This window comes from Bolinopsis microptera, chromosome 5 (assembly GCF_026151205.1).
Source record: "Bolinopsis microptera isolate Bmic1 chromosome 5, MBARI_Bmic_1.0, whole genome shotgun sequence".
In the NCBI taxonomy this organism is placed as follows: domain Eukaryota; kingdom Metazoa; phylum Ctenophora; class Tentaculata; order Lobata; family Bolinopsidae; genus Bolinopsis; species Bolinopsis microptera.
Genome location: NC_087076.1, coordinates 14,379,729 through 14,397,573, shown reverse-complemented (window position 1 = coordinate 14,397,573; position 17,845 = coordinate 14,379,729). Strand labels below are relative to the sequence as shown.

Genomic DNA, 17,845 nt, shown 5'->3' with positions numbered 1-17,845 from the left:
TATACTGTGAAATATACTGCAATTGGTAATCCGGAAAATCGATCGTTCGAACATTTTGGAAATCCCTAAACTGTCAGTCATCATGATCATCATTTCAGAATATAGGTTGCACTTGCATGAAAATTTTGGAATTGAAAACCACAAGCCTGATACTTGCGCACCAGCACTTTCGGTTAGCTGCTTCATTTGCAACAGAACCTGTAACAGATTTTCTTGAAATGGCGTAAAATGATTTTCCCTGGCCTGTCACTAAACATTGAATAATGAAATTGTGCCTGACATAGTTAACAAATTTTTAGTAAAGAACAGTTTGAATGGTGTGGAATATAGGGAGCTTGGATGTAAGGATAAATAAAGTTATCTTAATCAAATTCTATAAGTTTATGGTAGATGCACATGTCTTTTAGAAATGATGCTTAAGATTTGTATTTGCCAGCTCATTGACTGAGGCAATTGAAAACAGGTATGGTGCTGAATGGAATGACAAAAATTTCACTGAATTCTAAGTTAAACACAATATAATCCAGGTATCGGCAGGCGCTGACGCCAAACGACATTATCATGCATATACTTCTTTATTTTCAGCAGCTAGTATGTTAGCGCGCATAACAAGGCGCGCTAGCATTTTACCGCCATAATTCTAGGTTTCACTGATTTCACAATACACAATACACAATATGTTCAATTTGATTCTAATTGTTGCTCCTAATCTGATAATTCTAATGACAGTGACTGCTCCCTATTAACCAACCGACCAACATTTTCGGTCGAACCCTAAAATTACTAATACCAAATTTAAACCCCACATATGCGTGTATAGTCTCCAAATCTTCTCTCTGCTCTCGGACTTTGTTCTTTTGAATAGAACTGTTTGTATACTTTAACAAATAGTGATTTTAACTTTGAGATAAACTGCTAGATTATTATATTTTTGTACTAATGTTCACCTAACTTAACGTCTCTCACTGACACCATCACCCGGCAACCAATTTTAAAGTATAATTTATTAACGATCTGACTACAGACTGGCGGTCAACGTTCCCCGTATAGTAGCTCAACGGAGGGGGTAATCAGGGCACGTGTTAATGAAAAATGTACGTGTCCTTCCACAATCCCCTCTGTTGGGTCACACGATATTGGGAATTGAGATCGCTATCGTCACCCATGGACTTATCAATTAACGGCTGGTGGTGGTGTCATCGTTTGTCGTACTCAAAACGTTTCGCGGTTGCGAATGCCGGCCCATCGAGGAAAATCTTTTTACTTTGTATTTTAACCATTATAAAGTGTGATTAGTCGAATATAGTACTGAGTTCAAACAGTCCCCGAAACGAAAAAGCAAACATTTGATTTTTGTTTCGGCGACTGAATCGTTGATGGGCCGGCAAATATTTGTTGTCGAGTAGTGTTGAATACTCATATTAACATGATTATTGATTTAATTTAGGAATTGTATATAAATATCTTTGACCAAGTTTAATTGTTAATGAGAATGCACCCCAGCACTGGGCGCGCGCGGCGGCTTTGATGTTAGCGGCTGCAAGCTTGAAGCAAGGCAGCTGCAGAAAAAATGCCACGCGCGTTCAGCGTAGGGCTTTTCGTTTTTGATTTTACAAATGACAAAGCAACTTTTAATGGTTATTAATGGAATTATCGGATATTTATAATTCAATATGTATTGATTCTTCTGTGGAAAATAAAAATTGTATTTTACTTTTTTGAACAATTAGCATAGCTTCTATGGGGTATTTCTCTATCTTTACATCAGTAATGAATAATGATGTCATAATTTATGGCGTCCAATAGTTTCTTTTGATATTCTGGGCTTCAGATCTTAGTGCTTTTATGCCATGAATAATGTTACATTACTTGAACTAACTGTTTAGGACACAATTGGGCTGAAAACCAGCCTTTGCAAAGTAGTTAATCAAAGTAGTTAATCGAATGATTCTTTTACAGATGTTTGTCCATTGTATACTAGTAGATAGTTAAATATCCGAGAAAAATTCTTATGATAGTGTGCCATAATCATCATTTAATCAGGTTAGTAATTATAATAAAACATCAAACATTCCCATGAGATAAACTATCACAGTTAATTGAATAGATACTTTCACCATTGATAACCATCGGCTATTCACACACCTCCCATATTTCAATGGCTTGTTCCCCTTTAAAGGGACTTAATGAGACTTGGTGAGATGTTAATTGTTGTCGATAATTATTGGAGAAAACAAAGTAACTCAACTAATTTGTGGTGTCCATTGTTTTTGTAAATGATACTTATTGTCGTATTGCTATGTTGTGTAGCACTTTACTTGATTGATTGAAAATCACATTTGTTTCTCTCTGCTTTGAATGATTTGTTGTCTAACTTTTAATTAACAATTTGTCTTGGACTCCTTGCTGTGTCAATTTAATCTTTTTACATCACCTTGTTTTGGTCTAGTGTTGGTTGTAACATTTGATATAATATTGCAGATGCAATGGCAATAATGCAGTTTCAAGAACAAGAAAATATACCTTTGAACTGTTTCAAAAGAAAGCTGGAGGAAATTGATGACCGGACAACATATACATCAAGAAAGGTCAGTTGGCACAAATTATTGCACCACCATACTCTCGCTTCCTTAACATCGGCTGGATTTTATATTTTGTTTTAAAAATTTTCGTATAATCAAAGAAACAAATGTTTAGGAGCCAAACACGGAGGAAGTAAACGTAACGGATGCTGAAGCTAGCTCTTCGCTACCTGTGCCAAGTTCAACTCACAGTGCTTTCAAAGCGTAAGCATCAAAAATATTCATTCACTGAAATCGATTTTTATAACACCATATTATATCAAGCTGGTTTTATAAGGAGTGTATCATCTAAAACTCTTTTCAATCAGCTGTACTGGACGAAGTGACCCAAGCAAGAAACCAGGCAACCCAATGGACCTGCTCATGAGTCAAGTCAAAAATATTGGTAAGTGTGGGGTAACCATCACAGCGACTTTAAAACTGCTAAAACTCTTCAGTCACACCACCGTGGCCACGGATACATGATACAAATTATGGTATTTTTCGTTAACGACCCTGGAAGTTGCTATGAAAATAATACATATCTTGTGACAGGTGCAGTGTTATTGTAATGGAAGTGTCAATGTGTGTTCCTCCTGGCATATACCATGACGTGTCTCCTTTGTCAACTGCACTGACTTTACAAAAATTTCTGGACAACAGTCAGCCAAATACCTCAATACTGCTCCTAAAATATTCGTTCTAATTTAAGGCTTTATCTGCTATTTCAAGTACTCCGTTAACTCTTTAAACTGCCAACCTTCTTGGTTATCTCGCCAGCATCATGCTGTCAAATCCTCTAATTATGCCATGAAAATTACTTACAGTAGATTTAGTATGTCGAATTCAGTCCATTCCAGTGCGCGACATTTTTTGACGTATCAATGATTCTCATATGACCCTCCACCTATCAATGTATAATTACAATTTCTCCTCATTCTGAGCTGTCAGGCAAAGAGAGAGAAATCTATGACATGTAACAGAGTGCCAGTAACTTAAATGTCCTGTATGGTGTAGTTTATCCTGGCTGCTGGATAGGACTGATATTATGGACCATGTTAATAAAGCAATGATAGCGTGGGTCCGTTATTTTGAGGTGGAAATGCCCAAAACCGGCTTAATATCGTTATATTAATGATTTGTCAATATGGTTAAATTGATAACTGGTGTGACGGCGGTTAACGACGTTCCCATAAGAATCACACGGAAAATATGGCCAGCTCACATACATTGATTATTTCTCCTATAACCAAGGTATGTCTTCAGGACAAAGATCAGACATAGAGCAAGTGAAGGACAAGTTGAGGAAGCACCCAATGTTACCTCTTCTCTCGCAGCTTCTGGAGCGATGTGGGGAGACCACCACCAGTGCTCAGGAGCTCTCCAAACTTGCTAACGAAGATGTCAATCTCTTTTTTCAGCAGATCTGTTCCTCTACAAAGTCTTGTTTCTCCGGCGACGATGAAACAGATACACTGGTATGTTATAATTTTGTAGGCCGTACTTTCTGGTTTTACCTCGAATTGGCAGACTTCTGGAATGTGAGAATAGATATCTCCAGTTCTGTTTTTTTCCTTCTTTAAAGTATTCTCCTAAAAAGTAAAACCTTTCATTTACTCCGTTCCTTTCTCGTTCAACGTCTGCTATCTTTCTTAGAAATCCCAAAATAAAAACACTATCACGTGTCAAAACACGGCGAATATCGTAACAACACCCACGTCACCCAGTCTGTCACTTCTCGCCGTCACACTTACATTGCCCCACAAATTTGTTCACGTTCATTACCTGTTCATTTTTACCCAATAAAAATTGAACGCAGTTCCTGTTACATGAGGCAAGCTGTCAATAAAGGACATCTCGTACCTCAATAAGAAAGTGTCAAATTGTCAAGATGTTTCGCAATGATCTCATGGTACCTATTGCCTAGTGGGCCTCCCCTCTAATGCATTACAATATAAGTATCCTACTATGTACAATATGTAATATTGGAACAGGTTTTATAGTGGTACTAGATTAGGCAGCCTCAAATTACATGGCAGGCCACGGAATCAGACCTCCTCACATTTTTCTTGTGTGTCCTGGAGGGTGGTGCGGTGAGATGATATTTGTTGACATGGGAATGTGTCCGATATTAGAACAATGTGAGATATTTCTGACTTCCGTGAGTCAAGTAGCCGTCACACAGAGTCGAGTTGGCACTGATAATGACAAAAACAGGCACATTTGGACATTGCTTGATTGATTGCATTACCGCATTAGGGTTTTGTCTCAGATGTCAGTAGAGCTGTAACGCAAGTCGTTTCTAATCTGCCTGCGCTTTCTTTCCAGTCTCAATGATTTAATCCGAATCGTATTTCTGGTTATGTCATGCACTTCAGAGATTGCTCGATTGGAAAAATTGCCAAATCCTGGGAATCACAGTTTTATCGTCTGCTTTTTAAATATCCGTAAACCACGAAACCATACCTCACTAAAACCATACCTCACTTAACTCCTACCCAGATTCTGAAGGGTATCCAAGTTATGAAGATGTATTTATCAGAGCTGGACCGGGTACAGGAGGTTTCCAAAACCTTCAAGTCTCACTACGTTTCCAGCATTCAGGTACTCCCACTTTTCAATTCTGTTATTTAAGCAACTTTTTTTGATACCAAGAGTTTGTTTAAAACAGTTACTGTACGATCAATAATTTTAAAATCTTGATATTTTGTCATCCGTTTGGAGACTGCCCAATTATATTAGACCTTGTACTTTATACAGTTGCTAGGCAGTCAGCAATAATATGTAATCAGCTAATCGTAATTATAGAATTTGGAAGTTCTGCCAGTAATCGCAGTTACATTGTTCGATCGTAACATCTGGACAATATTTCAGACTCGGCTGAGTGGGGAAGACCTCCTGAAACGACTCGGAGTCGAAGAGAATTCCCAGACTTCCCCTCAATTAAATCAAGGTATAAGTCACATTGTTATATACTCCCCCCATAATATCATCATTTATTTACCATTGGTCCAATACAAGCAGTTGAGTAAATGATATTATATATAATGTCATGTGTGGTAAACCCTGCGTTCCCCCCTCCTGTCGGACTATACGGTACCCTGGCAACGCACCCTGATTCGGGTTGGTTAATTATTATTGGGCAACTCCGTAATGCACGGTTTAAATGGGCACTGTAAACGTTTTGTAATATATAGTATTGTGCTGCTTAGTGTAGACCTCTATTGACAGCTGATGGGGAGGGAGTCCACCACTTTTAGACCTCTTAAAGAGCTCATTTAGCTGGAGACTGACCTCCAACGTCACCACAGAGATTGTAGTTACTTGTGTAGTATTCCCCTACCAATACTATTCAAAAGGCCGACTCGGTCCGCCAATCAGCAGCGATGTTGACATATTGCTTGAGGTATCGCATTATCAGCAAGGCAGCGTTTTACTGTTTTCAAAGTTCGGATCCGGCCCTCTCTCTCTCTCTCTCTCTTGAGGTAAACTGGTCTGTCTGTCTGGAAGTACTTTTCGGTTAAATAGTGAACAGTGCCGTCCTAGATTGCAATGTCCTCAGAGAATGACTATTTGCTGCCGTTATTTGCTGTCTTCAGAGCCATGGTATAACTGACCTGAAAATCGGGAAACATGTCTGATCGCGTTGCAATATACCGGAGTTTACTTGTTTGAGGAGTTTGAGGTGCCTTGAACATGAAACGAATTCAAATGCTCGGCCAGGTCTGGATTCTCCCCGCTTGACGTCAGTGTGCCATCAATAGGTTTAATTGGCAATCATTTGGGCAGAATGGATCGCTTGATATATTGATTATACGATATGTTTCCTAATCATCTCTCGATTTAAAGATTTATTACGTCCTTTGAAAGCACTCCAGTCTCCGCAATTAAATATTTGTTGTATTGCTGAGTTGTAAGTTATTAGTCCGTTAGTTGACTGCGATTATTAATTTTAATTTTTGCCGTGTAGTATAATTAAGGAGTTAAGGGGAGTTGTGGTGTTACATGATCTATTAAGCCAGCGCCTCGTGTGTGTTCAGTCAATCGTTTTAACTTTCAATAATTCAAACCTTTTAATAATGTCAGTAAGTACAGAGCCCCATGTTGTCAGCGCCGAGGCCTCCTATTGGCAGGTTCGTGTCACGTGTAGGATCGTGAGAGTGCGATTGGCGCTCCGCCAGCACGTGGGGAGTTTGGTATTATTTGCTACATTATTGACAGTGTTTCGTGCTGGAAGCTGTATCGCCATCTTTGACACATTGAACCACGATAATAGTGAGTGTAGGAAACAGGGTATGCCTAGTAATTACGACCTGACAGACGGATTGACACACTGACACGCATTGCCGTCACATGCGGAAACCATACAAATCCTGCATACCTGATCCTGGGGAGTCCTGAAATTTCGATAATGATGTGTCACCGATCCATGGAATTTTAGGCTAATTTGACATATTTGAAATCGGGCTTCCGTGCTCTTTGACTGAAAATAGGACGGCAAAGCGAAAACCTTTGAAAGTTTGGCGGATTCGCGGAGTGAGTGAGAGTATCAGGGTGAAACCGTGTTTATTACATTGTCAATCTGTCACGTGTTATGTGTTAAGTACCGCTAACTCACTGAGCCTGTTACAGGGGGTTGTTTGACAGTAAAGTGAAAACACTTTGATGTGTAACACTTCAAATTACCCTCCCCATTCTCCCCCACTTTCTTATCAGCCTTTTAACAGATTCGCTGGCGCCACCTCGTCACAGCCTCACCGAATACCCGCGCTTTGTTTTCCCCATTAAATGTTATCTCAGTCATTATATTTTATCTGGGCCTGACAGCGTCAGTGGGGACCAATCAGCAAGAAGGACTACCTCCAATAATGCAGCCCTCTGTTTAGGAGAACTTTTTAACAGCATTGTCAACGTTCAATTAGATTATCAGCCGTGCTCCTTCATCTCAAATTTGATTTAGATGAGCCGGAGCCGGGGGTCTGAGAGACCGTGAAACCGATGAGAAGTATCCGGTCCACATAACAAATGTTTCAATTTTACCCCCTCCATTCCTCAGCACCTGACTCTAGGAGGAAGCTCTACTCGCGAACATGCCAGTTTTGAGTTTGTGGCCGTTGTCAGCCTGGAGTAGGAATGCACTTTTAAAAACTTAAAAAGTCCCTGATCACTTCCAGAAATATGACAAGAATCTGTCAAAAGTTATTGAGAAAATGTTAAAAACTGCTAAGTGTCCGAGTATTCGTGCTTTGCTATTGTTACAGTCAAACAGTTCAGCTACTGCCTGGCTGGGCAACTAGGTGGGTGGCACGCTGCAGTTCCCTCTAAACAACCTGCTTCACTGTCCCTCTAAACAACCTGCTTCACTGTCCCTCTAAACAACCTGCTTCACTGTCCCTCTAAACAACCTGCTCCACTGTCCCTCTACACAACCTGCTTCACTGTTTCTCTAAACAACCTGCTTCACTGTTCCTCTAAATCTGCTTCACTGCCAGGGAGTTTCATTTCTTTTTATGCTTCACTGTCAGGTGCTTGTCCTTTAATGCTGTCACTTTCAACCAATCATAACCCAGCATTTATTTGATTAAACCACCACAAAACATTGCCTGCCATGAATCCAGAAGAGGAATTCTAAACCTTTTCCTCACAAGATTGCCCTGTTGACTCTTGAACTACATGACTGTCGCCTAGACAATGCCCTGTTTCCCTGCCAACCATGATTAGCCCCCGTTCCCAAGCAATGTTACTACTTAAGACCCGGTGTAGAGCTCTCAACTAACACTCCTAGAGCCCTCCACATCCCCTCAGGGCTTGTTAAAATAACTTCATCAAGTTTAGTGTCGGGTATATAGCACTTACGGTGCTCACAGTTTCTGGTTGGCTTCCTGCTCAACTCCTGGCCGTATCGGTAACATCTCTCCGGGATTATTCCCGTGCTCGGTACTCAATATGCTGCTTCCCTCGTGTGAGTGACAGCACCAAGGACCAGTGAGCTGGACTAAAGTAGACTCATGTCACTGTCGGTACCTCAGATCACCTATTGTCAATTCATTCCTCTGGTATCACTGCCGCAGCGATTCTGAGGAAAGAATTACTGTAGCATCCATTTTTCCAGGGTGCTACCCACTTACCCGAAGTGACACCTCCAAGTTTGATTGAACACCATCGTTCATTGTGTATCTCCGACGTTGCTAGCTACGAGTATGTCTGCTTGCAGGGAGCTTAAATAAGTGAAATCCTCCCTTAGGTCAGAGCTCAGACTTTTGACCTGTTTGGATGTATTATGCTACCCCGGTATTATTCTCTCCTGCACTAAAATGGGGCCTATTGTGCAATATCTGTCATATTGTCAAAGATACTACTCTCTCCATATTTTGTAGAATGCTACGTCGGGTCCTATTGTCAGAATATGTTGCCCACTGCCCCTTGTTCCGTGTCCACATTGCTCGTCACACACACATTCTCTAACTTTACCCTCTAAAACTGTAGGGTCCCATCACCAATTATAGGGACGGCCGAAAATACTCCTAGTTTCGGTGGCCACGTCAGCTACTTAACAGCGCATAGTTTTAGTTGCACGGAGCACTTTTTTAACTCGCCAACTATGTAGGGAATGTGTCGGGGGACTGACAACCTGACAACGGCTATTTTTACCCCGGGTCTCCAGAATTCTCCAGCTATCTCTCTTTCTCTCTCTCCCCCACCCTCACAGCATACTGAGAGCTAGCTCAGCATATCATATATTATATAATATATCCAGCTAGCTGCTGTTATATCAGGAATCTGCTTTACAGATTTATCACTAATCTGTACAGTGCGTCGCTCTCTCAGACTGCCTGCTTTACACGTGACAATAGTTGTATATCAATAAAGTTTTAACAATAGATGAGATGCACTGCACACAACTGTGACATTGTGACTGTTCCCAATAGCAATTGGCAGGTCTCGGTTGAACGTCTTTAAAAAGTTCAGGACACGTGGCGTGTCATGTGATCCTTATCTTATTCCGCCATTCGGCACCGCGCGTCTCCGATTAGCGTAAACACTTAGCTGTACAAACTTTCGTTAATTTTCTACTTGTCAAATTACTATAAAGTAATTCAGATTTGCTTGTCGTGGTGCTAAATGTTTAAAAAGCAAGTCGATCTGACTACCCCAGTTTAACATCTATTCTGATTCAACTTTACACAGTGACAAGCCGAGACGAGGCAACTGACGTGTCGCGTGATCTTATCCCCGCCCTCCCATTGGTGGGATCATAACGGCCTGTCAATTGATTGGTGGGCACTTGGCAGGGTTATTAGTACCGAGATGCGCTGATTGTGAGGCAGATGACAGATGACAACAAGAATTTGAGTCTAAAGTTAAACCCAGTATCGTGGAATGTGAAGAACTTGTAATATATATTTAACCCCCACGGTCGTTAAACACGGACACACACTCCGGACGCTTACCCCGGCGGTGGTAGAATAGTGGGAGCTGCAAAACACTATAGACATTTAGTTAGAGGTAGTTGGGAGCACTCTCCGGGTTGGCATATGACAAGTTTGCAGTGTTGACAGTTTGACACTTGACAGTTCCTGCAGTCAGCTTTGCCATTGGCTAACCTCCCCTCACGTGATCTGAACTCGGGCTGTGAGTGGAGGAGTGGGTGTCATGTGATGTTGGGGAATGCAGACGATTGGTTAGGTAGGAGTGTGTTTACATGGTCGTATTATCACAGTTATAATATGAAGTATATATTTAACGGAGTACGATGATAATGTTCGCCTCACGGAGAGAGTTTTGACAGATGCCAACTGTCGAATTGCCGGCGTAGAATGAACATCGGCAAACCAGCTCGATTGAGAGTGTCATCCCAGTTGGTAGTAAAGTATGAAGAAACGGCATGTTTTACGAGGACAGCACAACATTCTTGGCATGTTTCAGAGGGATATATTTTGGATAAGTTGCCGTAAGTTGCCGTGAGGTGAGATGGAACCACCTCCAGAGCACGGAACTAGGAGGGGCTCCGACTTTATCCAGGTCCCAACTTAGCAAGGAATGTGTGTTGTCGGAATGCTGAACTCTCTGATCATCAACCACTAGCTCTCTATCTCCCTTAGATTTTGACACGTGTAAAGACCGTACCAAAAGGGCGGCATCATTACCGACTGTACGTTACCTTTACATCGAGGAACTGAGGAAGAATGCCAGGTTTATCTACTCAACCCTCTCTTTCCAACAGAGGCTCCAATGGGAACCCATAAATGCCCCTTTTACATCCTGCCAAAATATCAATTAATCAAGGTTTCAGCGCAGAAAGGTTGCTACTCAAAGTCTAAATTGGAGGTAGTGATTGGTAACGGGTTGACATCAGTAGCGAGAGGTCCGGGGTAAAGGGGGAACTGGGAAGTGGATGTGATGTGAACCTGAATAATATATGAAATGGAAGGTTCAGGAAGGAGAGAAAGGTACTAACTCAGTGCCACCTGACATCCGTCCTGGACCCGTTACCAGGTACCTTGCTGATGGGCTAGTCACTAGCACTGACTTTATTACACTCACTTATTGTTCGTCCCTCTCATTTGCCGACTTTGTCCCCAGGTTTCAGTCGTATAACCTTATCCGGGTGTTATCAAGTAGTGCGGTGACAGCACGAGGCAGGCGTTGTCCCTTCCATGGTCCCCGGCCCGATTATTCCGTGTCAAAGGAATGTCTCCAAACTCTCGTTATCAGTTCCATCAGGACCAGAATTATTCCCTATTATTCTCCCTGAGTGGGTACTGAGTATTTAATTAAGTATGTTAAGTATCCGACACCTCGGCCTGAAGTGGCCCTGAAGTTGAGGGAGAGATTGTAAGGCTCGGATAACCTACTCTGTTCTAAGTACCCTGTCTCCTTGTTCCTTCTCAGTACTTAATCGACCTTTTTTTGTGGGAGTACGGGAGTAACCCCACATACAGCGAAAGCAATCATTGCTGTCAATATTCGAAAGTTTGGATTATATATTGTACCAGCAAAAGTTCATAAATGTTGTTACCTCCCAAGCGAGGATTGTCACGGTCCGTAGCCGTGTCCTGACAATATTATTCACTAGTGTAAGATGAATGATACCCGGGTTCGATGCGGCAATACAATATCATGTTGGATCTTCCCCCATCAAGCTTTGAGATAGCTGGTTACATAATACAATAATACTTGGTTAAGTGTGGAACGTATGTGTTTAATATTAGTTAGCCGCCCGATGTTGGGGTGAATGTGTCGATTATAGATCTTGTTGAAGCTTTATGTGAGTCAACACTCAACAGTCATTATAGCGAAATAGAGAAGCAAGCATTCTTGTAGGCGGTAATTCGAGATATTTGGGTAGCTATCCAACCTCTTATGAAAATTTCAATTTTGTGTCAGCATTTGATTATTTAAGTAATGAGCTGTAGACCCTTAAACAGCCACTGGTAAATAAATCACCCTGGCCCAAATTTCCACATTTATCAGATATTCATCTGCGACTTGTATAAAATCAGGTTAGGTCCCATTAAGGCTCAAATCGACCCTCAAATTCAACTTTTTAGACGTTTTTCTGGCTTACAATTACGCTAAATATCAAAATCACACCAAAACATACGCAGAAAACCTGTAAAACTATTGGAGCACTCTCGAGCCTTGATTTATGCATATTTGGTTTGATATTTTTGGGAAAATATTGTTTATTGAGGTAAAACAAGGAGTCTTCCAGTCTTCAATAACAAGTACACTTGACAAGAATATTCACGAATAGTCAAGAAGTCACCATTTCTAGTGTACGTTGGATAATACTAAGATTCGATGCGGCAACAAAGCACCACGTTGAAACTTCACCAACAATCATGGGTTCCCAAACAAAAGAACAGTACAAGTTAAGTCTGAATCCGATGTGTCGAATCCTTGAGGGGTGGCAACTTGATAGTTGTACAGTGCTAAGAACACACAGAAACACACACACTGGCTACAGTGCTTACTTAGCATTGGGTAAGCACATTCAGTTACACACAGGGTGTTAGTTTATATGGTTTGTTGAGGTGCAGTGGGCGGTGGCTATTGAGAGTTGAGACCTCTCATTGGCGCTTATTTCCCCTAAATTAAATGCCAATGTTCATTAAACTACTGCCCACACTATGCCTAATTAATGAAAATTGGACTGGAAGATGGAAATTGCGACTTTCTCTGTAGTTGAGGGTGGTTACCGGATCTACCGAAATCATGGCATTTCGATAGATCAGTTCAGGGATTTTGACAGTGATATTCGGTAGCATCGCTAGGAGTAGGATCAGGATGGTTAAGGCTTTTCTTGGCATGGCTCTGTGTTGAACTTATATATAGTTCGAGCATATTTCGAGATATGGTCAGTGCATTATATTCTATACTCAGTATGGTCGCACAGGCTTTTTAGTATTACGTTTACTTGCGAGTCCGTTTAACAGAATCCTCTTTAGATTGTTATAATGCTACATCTTTATTCTTCATTACTTTTGGTGGATGTTTGCTGATTGACGGAGTGCGCACGAGACAGGACGCGTATGACAAATATTCACAAGACTGTATTTTGATGCTTTTGAAGGTTCACTCGGAAATTTAAATTGACCATATTCAGTCGCAAGAAATTTCATATCAATCAATATCTAAACCGTTTGCTTACTAATCACTTATAAACTTGTCAGTCGTCAGGCACTAGCGGGTTAACACTTAAAGCATTATATTATTTTTACAGTGGTAGTCGCGTTCGTCTTTATATATTCTCTTGTTTGATCGTGCTTAAAAGCAGACTTTATCAAGTATGGCACGTGCCTTCTATGATTTTTGCTGTCCAATTTATTTCTCAAGCAAGTACACAGTACAAGTTTTTTCCTCAAATAACTAAAACTGTTCACGCCTAGTACAGATGCTGAGGCGTTACATTATTTTGGATTGATATTGTAGAATTTTAAAATCATTAAAATATTGAAATGATGAAATGTCCTGTTTGTGACCCCACACCTTTATTTTCAGACATCAATATGTTTGAAAGCATGATCAACAATCCCGTCTCAGAGGAGGGCACGACTCACAAAATAGAGGTAACTTTTTAAGTAAAAACATGTTCGACCTTATCTTTATTCATTTTTTAACGCCCTCCGATTGCGGTGCAACATGATTTATTCATTGCCCCTCTCACGAATCAATAAATTGACTATATCATTATATTGCCATCTCACTCAAATACTTCACTGCTAATATAATGGATTTTATTTATATCAAATACTTCTTGAACACTGCCCGAAGCAAATCGGCAGATTGTTTTTACGTTCCAGCACACAGCTTGGGATGTCCTGTCAAAGGTCACCTGGCCAGAATACCGTGATCTGATTGGCTATTCTCAGAAATAAGGCCACCTGATTGGTTTTTAGCATTGCGACAATACTGACGGTAATGGCCGGTCTACGGTTGTTCAATATTTTCGATTTACAAATACAGTGCATTATTAATACCACCTTGTCAAGAAGGGGGCCTGTAAAATACCTGTTGTAAACATCTCCCGGGTGTCACTTGATTTTTACAAGGCAAACAATGGGCCGCGTCAGGAGAGCTGTTCTTTATTTTATTTTCTGAGTCCGTCCTAAGAATCGTGCTGCTACTTAGAGCTGACCCTGTTGGTGTCACGTGGTTAAATCAGCCAATCAGCGGGCATGATGAGGACTGGGAGCCAATCAGAGAGCTGAACGAGTTTCACGGAGCAGGTGACAGTTGATCACAGGGTCTTTTATAATTGTGCTTTACACCTGTCAGTAGATGATAAAATAGAAAAATTAGCGAATACAGTTGAGCAGTCGAGCACGCGTGGCGCCCTGTTATTAGTCGTGGAGACCGGGCCCGCAAATACTTAAGTTCCTGTAAAGACACATTAGTGAAAGGTTAATAACACGAGTCGAGCTTCTGGATGAGCTGCAGTCATCTTTGTCAGTGCACAACATTAGGCTTTCAGCTGTTCATAAAACAATCAAATGACAGCGGAGAACCAATGGGGAGGCGAGTAGAGGGCCGTGTGACCATCTGGGTGAGCCCACGTGTCTACCTACTGTTATCACGTGACTGCAGTGGAATGACAGTATTTCCATTCCCGGTGATTATAAAAACAAAATTGTTGGGTGCAAGGGGGCCATGTGCTGGATTACCCAGACTCATTATCTGTAAAGCCGAGGATTTTTCAGAGATTTTACTATTATTCTGTTATAAAATACTCGAATTATGAAGGTCAAATATCACGGGGCACTTAAAATCAGCTGTGGACGAAGTAATTGTCGGCGGTTGAGGAAATATAGGATAGTAGCCTAGTTTATCTTATAATGACCGGGTTAAACGCTGCGATTAACATAAAAGTACCGTAAAAATGATATAATACTCAAATTGTCTGATAGATGTTCTTAAAAATACCCTTTTTTCTCACTCTATTACCCTTCAAAATTCAATTAGCCACAACGTTTTACATGTGAAGTCTGTCGGTGTAACGGCCCCGAAACGGAAAAAAGACATCCAACTTTCTCCCTCTTTAAGTACCCCAGAAATAAATGGAACTGCAGCTTCAACTTACAAAACTCCTTAGTTCTTCCTCACAATCTCCCTTCCTCCATCACAACCGTCAACCACGGACAAAACCACAGTAATAATACCTGTCTTATTAAAGTGCACTGTCATGCACTGTTTAATATTTACCAACCTATTACTGCGGAGGCGGCGATCTTGACATATGAGACATTGCTCTTTAGATTCTGAACAATGAACCTAGATAACTAGTGATTGACGTTCAACTGCTTCTTCTGTCATAACGCCGTTACTTCCGCCAAATTTGTGCGTCAACGTTTCTGAGTAAAAATCCTAACCCGCCACGTCTCGAAGGTTTATATAATGATAACGGCATAATAACGCAACTTTCTCATAGGCTTCCAGGACTGGACCAATCATCATAAGTGACCAAGTTTTGTTAGATATGAGAACATAAGACTTAGTAAATGTATATATCTCTCTCTCTCCCTCTCTCTGCCTCAATTAATCTGGCGATATCTGACGGGAGCAGTTATATGACATTTGTAAAAGAGACCCTGTCACCCTGACCCCATACAAGTGTTGCAGTTTAGCTCCGGAGATTTGTGTGAAGCGCCCAATCCAATAATAAAATGCGCTGGTTTTGCTCCCTCATAATGATTGCCGCGATCAGTCCCTGACAAGCTGGTCACGTGTCCCAAAATAACCATATTGGTAACCACGTGACATTTTCCTTATCTCTCTTTTACTGGTCCTATCCGGCGTGACTCCCAGCTATATTGAGATATTGATTTAATGATACTCTGGTACCTGTAAATGTATGAGGCCCGGTTTTGAGTTTTCAGGATATAGTGTAAAAGGGACAAGGGGAGCAAGGGCAGGTGGTGTTGGAACTTGACATCACTCATCAACTCTCTCTATCTCTTGATGATAGAGCTAGCGTGTGTGATAGCTGCCCCACAATCTGACTAATTGAACTTTGTTTGTTTACAGCTGTCATCGGACCGTACAATCTAATCGGGGAGATGATTAGAATAATGTTTTTACAACGAGCTAGATCCCGGGCAATCCACTCTCCGCTCCGCCATCCTGCATGTCACTGCTACACTAAATGTCATTAAATTGTCAAGCCAGATCGAGGACACGTTCCCTTGTCACGTGTGTTCCTATGGTGACCAATTGGATCTGAGGTAGAGACCACGTGACCCAAGTCCGCCAATGTGGCAGCTTGGTGTTTAGGAAATAACCTGCTAAGTATAAACAAAAAGTATTTAGAGATATTTAGCTGCTGGCTCTCTTATCGAGCAGGGTACGTTGAGTGACTGTACTTTAGAGGGGATTATTAGTAAGGCAAGCTGTGCGGCAATATGGCGTATCATAAATCAAATACTGATATAAAGATTAGATTCTGAGAGAATTTCAGATGATGAACTTTTCCCGTCACCGTTTCTGCAAGGTGTTCTCTAAATTGGACGTAGTCACCAAATTGATAGTGATAGGTGGTATCATCGTCAAGTATGGTACACACTGGTATCATCTCACAGGATCCGGGGAACCAGGATACTTAAACTTTACTACGAGAGAGAGAGAGAGAGAGAGAGAGAGAGAGAGAGAGAGAGAGAGAGAGAGAGAGAGAGAGAGAGAGAGAGAGAGAGAGAGAGAGAGAGAGAGAGAGAGAGAGAGAGAGAGAGAGAGAGAGAGAGAGAGAGAGAGAGAGAGAGAGAGAGAGAGAGAGAGAGAGAGAGAGAGAGAGAGAGAGAGAGAGAGAGAGAGAGAGAGAGAGAGAGAGAGAGAGAGAGAGAGAGAGAGAGAGAGAGAGAGAGAGAGAGAGAGAGAGAGAGAGAGAGAGAGAGAGAGAGAGAGAGAGAGAGAGAGAGAGAGAGAGAGAGAGAGAGAGAGAGAGAGAGAGAGAGAGAGAGAGAGAGAGAGAGAGAGAGAGAGAGAGAGAGAGAGAGAGAGAGAGAGAGAGTCAAGTTTACCATTACTTGGCACTTGTTCCGACTAGACAGCACCAAATCCATCTCTCCCCTCAGTTCATATCTCCGTCTGATGAATAATCTGGGACCCATTTGACCGTCTTATCATTGAAAAGTTATCTGTGATGTTTTACCCGCTAGCCGGTTAGCCGTTACTGGCGCCGCCAAAAGTTTATCAATCAATGATTGGTGAGAGTGGTCGTATCTTAAGTGCTTGAGAGTTGAGTGCGATATGATCAGAGACTGGGTGGGAAATTTAACATCGCAAACTGTTACTAAGAGTAAAGTTTGAGGTAAAGTGAGACTGGGCGAATTAGGCTGAGTAGTAATTAGTGATATTTCGGAGCTGATATGTCGGCGAAGACGTGGTTAAAGCTTTCGACACTCAGACAAGACAAATTGACTGGTTGCACGGTTAAGGTGGCGGGAAGATTACCTCAAACTTCCTATAAAAGCACCTACTCTGCCATAATTTCGTCGTGAATTCGAGCTCGTTTAATTTTAGTGGACTGACCTTTGACTTTTTACAACGGCTAAGAAGGTGAGTAACAGTGGTTTTTGTGAGCTAGCCGTGATTTTTAAAGCTGGGGCGTTGTCCGACAAGAAATTCAAACAATTTGTTTTCTATTTGTCTGATATCATTTTCAGACACCACAAAATACCACGAAATATTGCCGTTCAACAAGAACTGACAGGGTCCATTAAAATCATATTCATATAAAACTCAATTTTTGGCGGAGAGTGTGGGTGGACGTGCTCTTTTAAACAGAGTTC

General features: G+C 41.4%; 1 protein-coding gene across 1 annotated transcript in view; it reads left to right on the top strand.

Annotated features, from left to right (window-relative positions):
- Positions 1-2,475: 2,475 nt before the first annotated feature.
- The window catches only part of LOC134814649 (homeobox protein PKNOX2-like), a 32,862-nt gene continuing 17,492 nt past the window's right edge, over positions 2,476-17,845 (top strand). Inside the window, exons 1-7 of the mRNA XM_063822809.1 lie at positions 2,476-2,588; positions 2,698-2,786; positions 2,891-2,967; positions 3,828-4,039; positions 5,064-5,165; positions 5,436-5,514; positions 13,566-13,633. Of these exons, the coding sequence (XP_063678879.1) occupies positions 2,487-2,588; positions 2,698-2,786; positions 2,891-2,967; positions 3,828-4,039; positions 5,064-5,165; positions 5,436-5,514; positions 13,566-13,633 (729 nt within the window). The 5' untranslated portion in view covers positions 2,476-2,486. The remainder of the gene's footprint in view (positions 2,589-2,697; positions 2,787-2,890; positions 2,968-3,827; positions 4,040-5,063; positions 5,166-5,435; positions 5,515-13,565; positions 13,634-17,845) is intronic.